General features: G+C 32.2%; 1 protein-coding gene across 4 annotated transcripts in view; it reads right to left on the reverse strand.

The window, feature by feature from the left end:
- Nacp60e (Na channel protein 60E) overlaps positions 1–13,740 on the reverse strand; it is a 189,912-nt gene that overhangs the window by 73,308 nt on the left and 102,864 nt on the right. For all 4 annotated transcript variants that reach the window (XM_026639678.2, XM_026639676.2, XM_026639680.2 and 1 more), the window contains exon 3: positions 3,013–3,221. In XM_026639678.2, the coding sequence (XP_026495463.2) occupies positions 3,013–3,221 (209 nt within the window). The remainder of the gene's footprint in view (positions 1–3,012; positions 3,222–13,740) is intronic.

The following is a 13,740-nucleotide window of genomic DNA, read 5'->3' on the forward strand; positions in this document are numbered from 1 at the left end:
TGAGAAAAAGAGCAGAAGTAATAGTCAAGAATTAGTTCCCACGATCTTAGTAAGTGTCGAGGGAGCAATTTTCTGACATTAGAAAATTGGTGCTAACCCGATGTCACGACATCGAGATTCACCTCGAAGTCGGATACTCGACGCCCTATTGGGAATTTGTGCAGTGAGAAAATGCTTCAAAACTGCACCTACTTTTATTCATAGATTTTATGAATTAACTCTGATTTACTACCTCTGCGATCTGAGCTAACCAATCAGAAATTAGCCACGTTTAACATTATAGATAATATGTTCTAGGTAATTAAGGCTAGTAGGTACTGCGAAGATGCAAATTACGTTTATAAATACGGAAATAGTTGATTATCGAAACCATTCACTGTTTTCAATGCGAAAACGTCTCCAAATTCAGGCAGACTTTTTGTTTTATAAACGTTTCTTATCAATAAGAATAAATATACTTGATTGTAAAATTTTTGAAAAGATTTCTACCCCCTTGTTTTCATACTTCACTTATTTTACAAATTTACACGAATAACATTTTGTGGTCCAACCTATATCGTGTTCATGTATACATTTAATATTACGGTTTTAAATTTAAAATAAATTATACATATAACCTATACCGACAGATGCGGCCCAAATGCGGTGCGAGTATTGAAACCGCGCTGGGGACCTGCGGGGTGTTGGGGGGGGTGAGGTCAATATCAAATGCTGCACTAAATTCACAAGTGCTGAATCGAGTACGCTTATTAAGTATTAATATATTCGGCGTTTGTGCTTGTTGTGTTGTAAGTTTATTGAGCGCATAACTTTTTCTTCTACACCCATGGATAAATAAGCTAATATATACAATGCTACGAGCCGAGATGGCCCAGTGATTAGAACGCGTGCATCTTAACCGATGATTTCGGGTTCAAACCCAGGCAGGCACCACTGAATTTACATGTGCTTAATTTGTTTATAATTCATCTCGTGCTCGGCGGTGAAGGAAAACATCGTGAGGAAACCTGCATGTGTCTAATTTCAACGAAATTCTGCCACATGTGTATTCCACCAACCCGCATTGGAGCAGCGTGGTGGAATATGCTCCATACCTTCTCCTCAACGGGAGAGGAGGCCTTAGTCCAGCAGTGGGAAATTTACAGGCTGATTATGTTTATGTTATGTTATACAATGCTACACCTTGTTCTCTTTTTTAATCTTTTTAAATTAAAGATGCCATTATGTATAGTATTCAATGCCAAGTAACTATATTTATGAAACGATTTTTGAACCAATATCAACCTCATTAAGGCTCTTAAGCTCTAGTTAGATCTTGAGACGTTGAATGCTTAGAGCTTTGTTCATAATACGAGCCTGACTGTTTAATGTATATTTCTGATGGAATTACGAGGAACTCATTGTTAGTGCATTTGACGACCTCCGTGGTCGAGTAGTGTGTACACCGGTTTTCATGGGTACGCCACTCCGAGGTCTCGGGTTCGATTCCCGGCCGAGTCGATGTAGAAAAAGTTCATTAGTTTTCTATGTTGTCTTGGGTCTGGGTGTTTGTGGTACCGTCGTTACTTCTGATTTTCCATAACACAAGTGCTTTAGCTACTTACATTGGGGTCAGAGTAATGTATGTGATGTTGTCCAATATTTTAATTATAGATAATTTACTATAACGATTGGAGTTCGAGTGTCGTTCATCATAGTAATACGAGAAATATCTCGTTACTTCAGTAATATCAACATTTACAATTTAAAAAATCTTACATTCCAGCAATGCATATGAACACATCATAAGTGGTAATTTTATTTATATGTGTATAGGTAAGAATGATTTCTGTTGCACGTGTCAGTATAAGTAAGAAATAAATAAATAATTAGACAATTACAAAAAGGCTTACACGATGTATTGTAAGTTTTAATTAATTCTGTAATAATAATAATTTAATCTTAGTTATTTTTGAATTGTGTTGATAACATTGATATTAAATAAGAGGGTACTTTGACTTTTCTGTTCAATATTATGAGTCACGTGATTTGTAGTGAGGCTTATATGAGTGATGGAAGCTCGGTACAGAACACTTTACGTTTACTTTTCACTTTGATCCTGGACCAGCAAGTTCCTGCTAACATTAAAGTTAGTATTATATATACAAAGTTAGTATAATTGTATTTAACTAACATGACTGTATTTTTGGATATTGAAAAAGAGTAACTACTGAGTTTCTTGCCGGTTCTTCTCGGTAGAATCTACATTCCGAACCGGTGGTAGCTTTACTTCAAATAGTTTGTTAAATGACGATTCAAAAGTGCTTGTAAAAGCCTACTTGAATAAAGTATATTTTGATTTTTATAATGGCTAAATAAATATTTTTGTTTCATATATAATCTTTTATTGTCTTATAATCTTAAAATATAATAAAATAATTAAGAAATATAAATTATTCTTAAAATATCCTGACATAATGTATTAAGTGTCTCTATAAAAAATCTAACACGCTCTGTTATTCATATTTAATCCCTTAAAATGTCAATATAAAATATACTCGCCTTTAAATTAGAGTAATATACAATCTCAGATTATAAAGCACAAGGCAGGTGGAGCGCCCACAACATTATACCAACAAAAGCGAATACAAAATTAAAAGCGTTTTAAAATGTTGTTAATACGTCATTATTTAACAATCAAAGTAATAACACTTGACGTATTATCAAAAATACTCATTGCACTCACTTTTGATATTGATTGATCGTATTCGCTTTTGTTGCGCGCTCTATGTGCCGTTATGATCAGAGTATAAAAAAAATAATGTTTTAACTCTAAATAACCCTAAATGTGGTAACCCTAAATCTATAAAAAAATAAAAACACCCTAATCTGCTCACTAACAACTTAATATTTCTTCTAGAGAACTAGTTGTGTTTTTGTAAAGATTCACCGCGATTTTCGGTTCAGATTTTTTTTTAAATACCTACAGTTTCTTTCTTATCTCTATAAAAGTAATTAAATGAATAAACTTACTCAGCTTCTTCGATCGTCTCCGACATGGCGAGGAAGACACAGTTAAGCAGAATGGTGGCCATGACGAAGTAGTCGAAGTACTGATTGGTGGAGAGGTAGACGCACGCGCGCCGCACTGACGACCAGGGTGACCACCAGAACAGCGACCGAGTAGCCGTGAACCGGTGAATATAGTTCTTACGAAAACGTTTTGACACAACACAGAAAGTCTGAAACAAAGAACGTTTTCCTCTTAACACTTCTTAGTACAGATACAGATTGTGATGCTGTCTGGCAATAAAATGCAGGCACATTAAAATTGACATAATAAAGAAAAAAAAACACAGATGAATGTTGATTACGGTGAAAATTTTAATCGGAGGGTATATGATGTCAGTTCGTAAGATTTGGATATGAGATGATACTTATAGTTCTTTTGAGCACCAGTAACTTACCAAAAATCTATGTCAAGGAAATCCATTAACTAAAGAACATTCTGTATATGAATTTATCATGATTTTCCTATAATATAAATGATCTTAAATAATATATAAGTAAATGTTTATCTCACAAAATAGATTCATATACTATTGTATGTTATATAATAATATACGTTTCAAGATCTGTTATTGTTAAGTACTTGTAACAGTATATAGTACTGTATATATATACGAGATAATGAGTCACCGGATGAAGTGGTCTTCTTCACTACGGGCGAAGCTACACTGTAAGATGTATTTATTTTTCACTTGTAATTATATCACGTACTTTTGAGTCCGTGGGATTTTGTATTTCGAATATAAGATAGTTGGCCACCAAGGGCTCAGAATACGTCTGTCTGAAGCGTATTCTGAGATATTTATATAAAATACAAATACTCCATATTAATAATAATGAATAACCTTTCAAATTGCTAATTTAACAGTACTTTTTAAGTAATATTAAATTAATTCAGAATCCATTGTTAGTGTTGGTAAAGCTTGATGATAGCGCGTTTTAGTGGATTCACCAAGTCACCGTTTATTCTGATACTGTTGAGTAATCCAGAGTAATTATGGACATAACATCCTAGATTCAGTTTTTGGCAGCGCAATTATGGTACAAGAACCGCAGTTACAGTGGCTGTTTCTATAGGCGAAGGTACTAAATTAGATCACACTGAATTGTGAAGTAGTTTTCAATACAAATTACATCAACATTCAAGATCTTGTAAAAGTAAAATCAAAGTTGCTCGGAGCATTAATTCAATATTAATGTTTTCTTTCATTTCCGAACGTGAGCAAAATATCGCTATATTTTTAACTCCAAGTACGAAAATAATTGCACATTTTTTATAACATTTTATGACTGACTTAAATATCATCTTTTTTTAACTATACATGTATATATAGTCATACACGCACATACACAGTAATAGCCTTTTACGCACGGACACATCTAAATATTGTTTTAATATTACGGTCACAGTCGTCATCATGATTTCACATTTTATTTTACTGATCTTATTATTCAAGCTTATTTGAAATAAGAACAAGTCATGTTCTAGTTAAAAACAACAACGTTAATGTTCAATTCTTATATTTCAACGTCGACATTTTCACCGTTCATAATAATTTGATAAATATTAGCGAATTATTAGGTTCAATTTACAACAACACAAAAAGTTGAGTCAAAACCTTTATTAAATAAAGGTGTTATTACATACAACCCGTTATTATTAATGCCAGCTCGAAATGTAATTACTCATTTTCAATTGTATTATGAGGAGCGAGTTTCGCAAAACTTTACCTGTCCGTTAAAACGAGTATGCCACTTTTTTCTTTGTTTGTATGTTATTATTTTGTAATGTAAGTTTATTCGTTCAACGTTCCTTATCTAAACTAATTATATAAGGAAAGTTTTCTTAGTTAGCGTTGTAACTTAGAACGTGTAGATGTTAACTTCCTTTGTATTTTCATTTAATAATAAACTGAATCTTTTCTCATTACTTTCGAAATGTTGAATGAAAATTTAAAAGTATCCTGTGTAACATGTCGCCGTCGAGTTTGTCAGCGCAAAATATGAGTTTTCGTTTTGCATGTTATGGTTTTACTAACCAAATAAACTTATTTTTAAATTTCATATAATGTGTCAGATTCTAATTTATCCCTATCGTGAAATATATTAATATCAAAAGGGAGATGTTGATGTCAAAAATATATTTCGTAGTTCACATCACAAATCTAGCGCCAACGTGAATGTGTCTCAACTCCCACTGCGAAGGAAGAAACGTAATTATTTTTATTCACGTATTAATTAGTGTTTACAATTCATCTCGTGCTCGGCGGTGAAGGAAAACATCGTGAGGAAACCTGCATGTGTCTAATTTCAACAAACATTTTGTCACATGTGAATCCCCCAGACCGCATTGGAGCAGCGTTATTCCAATATATGCTCCTAACCTTCTCCTCGAAGGGAGAGAAGGCCTTAGCCCAGCCGTGGGAAATTGACAGATCGTTTCTATTATTTTATTTGTTTTATTATTATTATTAGTCCGGCTGTACGAAAAATGTAAGGAATGTATGTTTACATACCCAACAAAAATATTCATTTCTGTAAGTTATCGTCTTTATTGTCTCAGTCGGTAATAAGAAATCTGGTTCATATTTTGGACAGAGAACTGGGAAGACCCCCCGTCCCTCGGAGGAATTGCTTAACGATGTCGAGGCCTCTAGGCAATGTACGACTCAAGACCCTTTTCTAACTACCAAAATTATACTTTTATCTACTACTACGCAATTGTATTTATAATTGTTATGTGTTTAACATAAATATTACTTTATATTTAAACGTTATTTTCAACTACATATATTACATACGTATAATATATAATAACAAGCGTTGTTTAATTTACAGGGAATAAATTAAGAGTATACTAATAAGAATATTTTTGTAATATAAGTCAGGATTATAACAAATATTTCTCAATTTTTGTTGCGCCTAAACTGCCTAATGGATAATCCGTTCCTGATTCCACACATGTGTTGTATAATAGTCATTTTTACTTTAGATTATTATATATTTGTTTAAGTTCCACAGTAAATAATTCTTATGTTAAAATATTAAAATAAAATAGTGTATGCATGGACCTCGCAGCTACAATATAAAAAGAACCTGAACATTGATGTCTATAACAAGCTTTGTTTTCTGGAATTTGGCTTACTTGTGTAAAAATAGATTGGTACCACCTGAGAAATTCAGCACCGCGCGCGCTCATTGGTCAAATCAAAGAGCGCGCGTTTCCGGCGGCTGTTTCCTGTTACTCACTTCCGTCCCTTTTGACGACATAGCTCCCGAGCGAGAGAAAAGATATATCAATAATACATTAGATATACATTTATACTCAATGTTAAAATATCAAGATATCTCTTTTTGCGTTTGTAATTATAAGATTAAATTGAAGAGTGAAATAAATTAAACATATCTGAATATAAATCCATAACATCAAATATTTTGTATTTGGAACGGGTATGTTATTTGAATTAATAATTATTATTAATCAGTATAATAACGAACTTAAATAAATTATATATTCATTAAACATTACCTCTGTTCTCGTGTGTAATCAGAGTACTTACGTAAACAATATTCGGCGCTCCCGTTTGTATTATAAACATATTAATCATCAACGAATTTCCACGTGACCACAGTTCCATATGGGCACGTTAAAGTTATGAGTACTTGCTTTGTGTAGCAACAACATGATCTTCGGTTAATACCGGCTTAATAAATACTAATAAGGTTGTGTATCATTGCTTTGTTATTTCGTCCTGGTGTTTTGTTATGCTTTTCAAAATGTAGAAATTATTGACAGTTTTAAATTAAAAAAGTTAAAGTAAATTTAGATAGTATATATATTAGGAAGGCTATTTCTATTTAAGAAATTAAAAGTTATTTATATTTCCTTTAACAATGTTCAAATTAAACAACATCGAATTTGATGTTAGCATAAAAGTTGGTAATGTCATGGAAGACGACATAAGACTATTTTACTTTTAAACATGCGAAACTACTTTATATGTTATAATTTCAATATCAAATATTTCTTATTGTTTTAACGGCCAATCGAATAAGTATAGCGTAAGGTAGATACGGGCTAGTCACATTAAGTAATAAAATCGATATCTGTGTTTCCGATTAAACTTTATGGATGTACTAAAAATCTAGAACAAAGATATAATTAATTGCAAATTCAGAAGACTTTGTATGCATGAAGTTTTGTTAGTAGTAAGTTTCAACTGTGTTTCGTACGAAGTTAACAAGTATTTCCAAGAAACTATTTAACCTATACACAAATACATTGTACAAAATACACGGGCGAGTTGAATAGCACTATGCATTAATTTTATGCTTAGAAAAATCGTATTACACAAATTAACCCTATAATAAAGTAAATTGTACTTCCGAACACTCAAACATTCCATGATGCCTAAACTTTAATATCTGCAATGCGGATTTTAAATAGCTTTACCGTATTTCTTCTATAATAAATATAGTTGTTCTTAATTTTTTTTTAAATTACTTTATAAGTTGGTCTCAGATAACTGCTCAGGGTTCTAAGTAAGACATTTCCACACTAATTGAGCTCTAAATACTTGGCACTGTTTTGTTTTTACTTCTTAGATAAACGGGAACATTCTATATAGTCTGTATAGTAAAAAAAAAAACTGTTCAAATTTCTCCTTTTTTTTGTATAGCCTTTTCGTATATATAAATAAGTAAATGTTTATAAATATATTATTATATTATGTAACTTCGTCTTGGTTGTATTTTTTCAAAGGGTTTTTTTACGCATTACCAAGCATGATTTATTCATACAGAAATCAAATCATAAAAGCTGTGTTTGAATATAAATAATGGTATAGTCTGTTTGGTATTCGCTTTTCAGGTCTCGATAACGTCACCACGATAGAGGACGATTCCAGATGTTAAAAGTCCACTTCAGGACTCAGTACAGGAATAGGTACGTCTTAAGTCTCCTGTGATTTTGGCACCATTGACATCTTGACGAATATTATGAATATGTGATAATCTACTACAAGATAGATAAAACAACTAATCATAATATTTTATTAACTTTAATATAATAAATGATCAATAAACGCAAAACGTAGTTAGTAAACGTAATATAAAATATATTTAAAAAATTACTAGAACTATGAATAATATACACGAGCAAATAATACGGCGTCCTAAAGTGGTAGATGTTTACTATATTTGTTGCTATTAGCCTCAGAATTTTACAATATATAAAATATATAAAAAACAAAACAATTAAGGTCTCAAGGTTAAACAATAATAAAAATAATAAATGATTACATATTATGTAACGTCAATATTTGAAAGAGAAAAAAACACGTCACTTAAATGACCAATTGCTCATTTTAACATAAGCGTTTTCTTAAAGTGTATCCTTCTTTAAATCTCTATATAGTACCTTTAAAACAAAGCCGCTTCCCGCCGTCTGTACGCTTAGATCTTCTAAACTACATAACGGATTTCAATGCGGTTTTCATGAATAAGTAGAGCGATTCAAGAGGAAGATTTATACGTATATACATTTATACAATAGCAGAAAAACTCCAAGAATACCAACTTTTCGTAAAAACAAGAAATTTTCTTTTTATTTTTGTTCTTTAATCTAAAATTGTATATAAATCCTTATTGTATCCGTGTGTTTGTGTCTGTCGAACGCGATAAACTCAAAAACTGCTAACTGATTTTCATATATTGTTCACCAATAGACAGAGTGATTCAAAATCAAAATATACTTTATTCAAGTAGGCTTTTACAAGCACTTTTGAATCGTTATTTAACAAACTATATTAAGTGAAGCTACCACCGGTTCGGAATGCAGATTCTACCGAGAAGAACTGGCAAGAAACTCTACTACTCTTTTTCAACATTTAAAAATACAAAGTTTACATTAGCTGAAATATAATGATGATTGCTGAAGATGTTGGAAAAACCATGCCGCCTGCGGTAGGTTTACCGACGTGCGAAGCGTAATCTATAATAATGTAAGCCATTATTCAACAAGACCGAAGACGGGACGAGTAGCTAGATAATAAATAAAATATATACCTACTTACAATATTTTTGCATCATATAGAACCGTTAGTAAATTGAATAACTTGCAATGTGTCACTTTGATACTAATGAGATTGCTATTAACTTATTTATTTATTTCATTCTTTTCTGTATATAACAACGCATGTATTAATATATTGTACAAAAGTCTGTCTTAATGCTAAAAACATTATTTAAGCCGCAGCACAAGTACATGAAATAGTAATACTAAATGTACAAAAATAGATCTCACAGAACAACAAGTTTACTCAAATACAAACGAAATCAAAATATTTTAATACTTTATTCCAGTATTCCCGGAATGTATTCTACCGGTAAGAGACTTATTAATTACTATATTTCATAAGTCATTTACTTATAATTTAATTTGTATGAAGAGCAACGAAAACTATCTCCAAACTCTATAATACTCGTATAATTACTCTATACTTCTTTCTATTACTAGTTCGTCTATATTTGGAGGTAGGGCTTTGTGCGAGCCCGTCTGGGTAGGTACCCCCCATTCATTAGAAATTCTACCGCCAAATAGCATGTATTTTTGTGTTCCAGTTTGAAGGGTGAGTGAGCCAGTGTGACTATAGGCACGAGGGATATAACATCTTCGTTCCCAAGTTTGGTGGCGCATTGGCGATGTAAGGAAATCATCACTTACCATCAGGTGGCCCATTTGCCCGTCCTCCTACATTTATAATAAAAAAACGTAATGAGTAATTTATAAATACATTTTTACCGTTAAATTTATTTATTGGTAAATGTAAACACAAACATACGTACAAATGTATATGAAACAGTTCTTTGAATTGATTACTAACATTTAAGCATTCCTCATTTGCGAGTAAGAAATTAACTTAAACCCAATTGCATTAAAACAATCAAATCTTAATTAGGTAACTATTATTCACTCCAACTTCTGACATTTAATAATTAAAACTTGTGGAATAATTAGCGGCATAAACACTTCGCTATTTGAAGTCTTAATTTAGCAATAATTTTTAATGCAATGTTTGTTGTTTTTCATTATACTTATTGTATTACTTATTGATTACTAATATTATTCTGGTTGCGAATACTGTTCACCTCTCGGTTAGGTTAGAGTCCAATAACTTGGTTATCAGAATCAAAAGTGAAAAGTTTTACATGTTTGCATGTTATAGCTTTAAATGATAACAAAATATATATTTTTTTATTTCGTAACCTTTTAAATTTTACATCATGATCCGAAATATTTTATTAGTAATTTATCTGAGATGTGTTTTGAAAAACAAGTAACAATACGATACAATCCTTCCCAATGTAGCATACAAGCCTTCGTAATCTTTCAAGACTTTCCCTTAAATAAAAGACTGCGATTAAAATTGGGTATCAACTGTGAAAGTTTCACCAGTGTTAAGGATAATTTCTTGAGAACACCTTGTGTCGAAGGAATTATCTCTCAAGCTTATTCACCAACCATCACATAGGTGTAGCGTGACAGTAGCTTAAAACCTAACTCCTAATAGAAAAATGACCATTTTTCATTTGAAAAGTACATATATATCCCTTATTTTTATGTAAAATCGAAGCGATTTTAAAAGCGAAAACCAACGCCACTTAATATCAAAGTAATTAGTTTCAATATTTTAGTTGTAATTAATTCTAAGCATTAAGATTAAAGCGTACAAGTTGAACATTATCCTAATATACTCTAAAAATATGTATAAGACGCTACGATACGAACGCTCTATGTTCCTCTTATTTGGGAAAAAAGAAAATTATATAGACTTACTAGCTAAACTTGCGGCTTTACCCGCGCGAAATTTATAAAACACAAACTTTCAACCCCCCTTTTTACCCCCTTAAGGATGGAGTTTCATAAAGTCCGTCTTAGCAGAAGTCCATAGGTGTTACAGTTTCTGAGATCTCGTGATTAATCAATTAGTGGTATATCGCTTTATATATGTACAATTTCTATATAGATAGATTACTAAAATACTGATTAACAAGGGCTTGACGTGAGCGGTTAATGGTAAGGTTATCAAATTCATAAGTACCATTTTGCGATATCTTACATTGAGATGGAACAGCTTGATTCTTCTTTGCCGAAACCACACGAACATGAACATTAAAATAAAGAATTTTGGTTTTTTTACTAGCCGTATTGGCTGTCTGAATTTTCTCTCGTGACCCTTAGTTCTTGCTATAAACTTTAATTTAACATTTTGCGGTCACGTACGGCTTACCTCATCGCAGCATTTCAGCTCAATTAAGGTCTTATCTTTAATGCAATACCGCACCGGCATTATGTTGCATACATTTAGTATGTTATAATATTTACGTGAATGTTGTCCGAATTCACTATATGTTACACGTGGAGAGAAAATAATTATATGTCTGTTACCAAAAAAATCATGAAAATGCATGCCAGCAAAAATACTTAAAACGAATATGAAACGAACGAATTTGAAACATGACAAGATTTGGTGGTGGGGATTTGTACAAACGCGTTTGGGTAGATACTACCCACATACATATAATATTCTATCATTACATTACATTAACAGCCTGTAAATTTCCTACTGCTGGGCTAAGGCCTCCTCTCCCTTTGAGGAGAAGGTTTGGAGCATATTCCACCATTCTGCTCCAATGCGGGTTGGTGGATACACGTGTGGCAGAATTTCGTTGAAATTTGACACATGCATGTTCCCTCACGATGTTTTCCTTCACCGCCGAGCACTAGATGAATTATAAGCAACAAATTAAGCACATGAAAATTCAGTGGTGCTTGCCTAGGGTTTGAACCCGCAATCATCGATTAAGATGCACGCGTTCTAACCACTGGGCTATCTCGGCTCCAGTATTCTATCGTCAATAATTTATTTAACTATAAATATTTATAATAAATATTATTTTAGTTTCTTCACAGTCAAGCTATACGTTTTATTTTATTTACAATTTGATTGATGTTATTTTAAAGTGTCTATTTGGGACCAAATTCAATCCCAAGGCAAGCAACACTGAATTAATAAGCTTAAATTACATATGTTTATAATTAATTTCGTGTTTGTGAAGGAAAACTGTTTGGAAACCTAAGGCTCAAATCAACTAAGTGATAAAAATTACGATACGTTACCAATTATATTCCAATAAAACATTGACTATTCTTCAAAATAATTCTCAGTTGAATCGTAAATGGTTACGATACATTCCCGATTCTTCAACCTATTTTATATTCGATCTTCGACCGAACCGCAACTGAATCATTGTGTTAGTTAAATAGGAAAACGACTAAAGGGCAACGATTACGATTCGATTTGATTGCATAATTTATGTGTAGAAATAACACATGGATGAAAATTTGCTATGTGTGTATCGTGGTGGAATCTCCAAACCTTCTCCAAAATGGAGGAGAGGCCATTGCCCAACGACGATACCTTAACAGGCTTTTATTATACTATAAAGAAATCTATATATGTATATAAAAGCTAAATACCACCCGAAGCTCTCCCGTCACTCAAAAGCTATACCACCTACAAACTTGAAATTTGGCAGGTTCCTTACAAGGTTTAGATATCCGCTACGAACGTATTCTACTAAACTCTACCCCTAAGGGGGTAATACGAGGGTTGGAAGTTTCTGTGTTATAAATTTCGCGCGCGTAAAGCCGCAGGTTCAACTAGTAAATGTTAAAAATAATTCGATATCTATTCATGTCTAAAACAATATAATATTATTATAACAATAATAGTTAAGGTGTAGAACATTCGTTCGCTTTTTACGTAGAAATAAAATGTAACTTAACGAAAACAAAGAGAGCTCTTACCGTTCGGCACTTTAAAATAAAAATATGAAAACTTAAACCAATCTTGTTGTCGACATAAAACTTGGCCAGTTGGCATTTAGCCAGCTTATGACAGTTTAATGTTCTCGCTCCGATATTATTTAGGTTATTAGATTCGCTAAGCGCAACTCGCCATGCTGATATTTAATTCACAACACGACTTCTATAGTTCTAACTTAAAGTATCTTTGGATTGCTATGCTATTCAATGAAAATAAAACTTATCTTTTGTTTTTGTTTCATTTATATATATGGAGCAGCGTTGTGGAATATGTTCCAAGCCTTCTCCTCAAAGGGAGAGGATACCTTAGACGAACAATGGGAAATTTAGAGGCTGTTAATGTTGTATAGAATACAGTAACAGCCTGTAAATGCCCCACTGCTGGGCTTTGACCACGATGCTAGAATGCGGGTTGGTGGATACACGTGTGGCTAATTATCCTTCTAATTAGATACATGCAAGTTTGTTCACGATGTCTTCCTTCACCGTCGAACACAAAATTAAATTATGAACACAAAATAAGCACATGAAAATTTACTGTTGCTTGCCTGGATTTGAACCCGCAATCATCGATTAACATGAATTATTTTTAACCACTAAGCCATCTTGGTTCTTTATATAAAAAATGTATTATATATTCATTTAAACCATTTATAAGTTGTAAAATAAATAATTAAATACATGAAATATTGCCTTTTTTTATACTGCTACATAAATCAAATCAAACCAAATCAAGTTTATTCAAGAAAACTTCACAACGAAGCGTTTTTGAATCGTCAATATTAAAATATTACCACCGTTTC

This window comes from Vanessa tameamea, chromosome 18, assembly GCF_037043105.1.
Source record: "Vanessa tameamea isolate UH-Manoa-2023 chromosome 18, ilVanTame1 primary haplotype, whole genome shotgun sequence".
NCBI classification, from domain to species: domain Eukaryota; kingdom Metazoa; phylum Arthropoda; class Insecta; order Lepidoptera; family Nymphalidae; genus Vanessa; species Vanessa tameamea.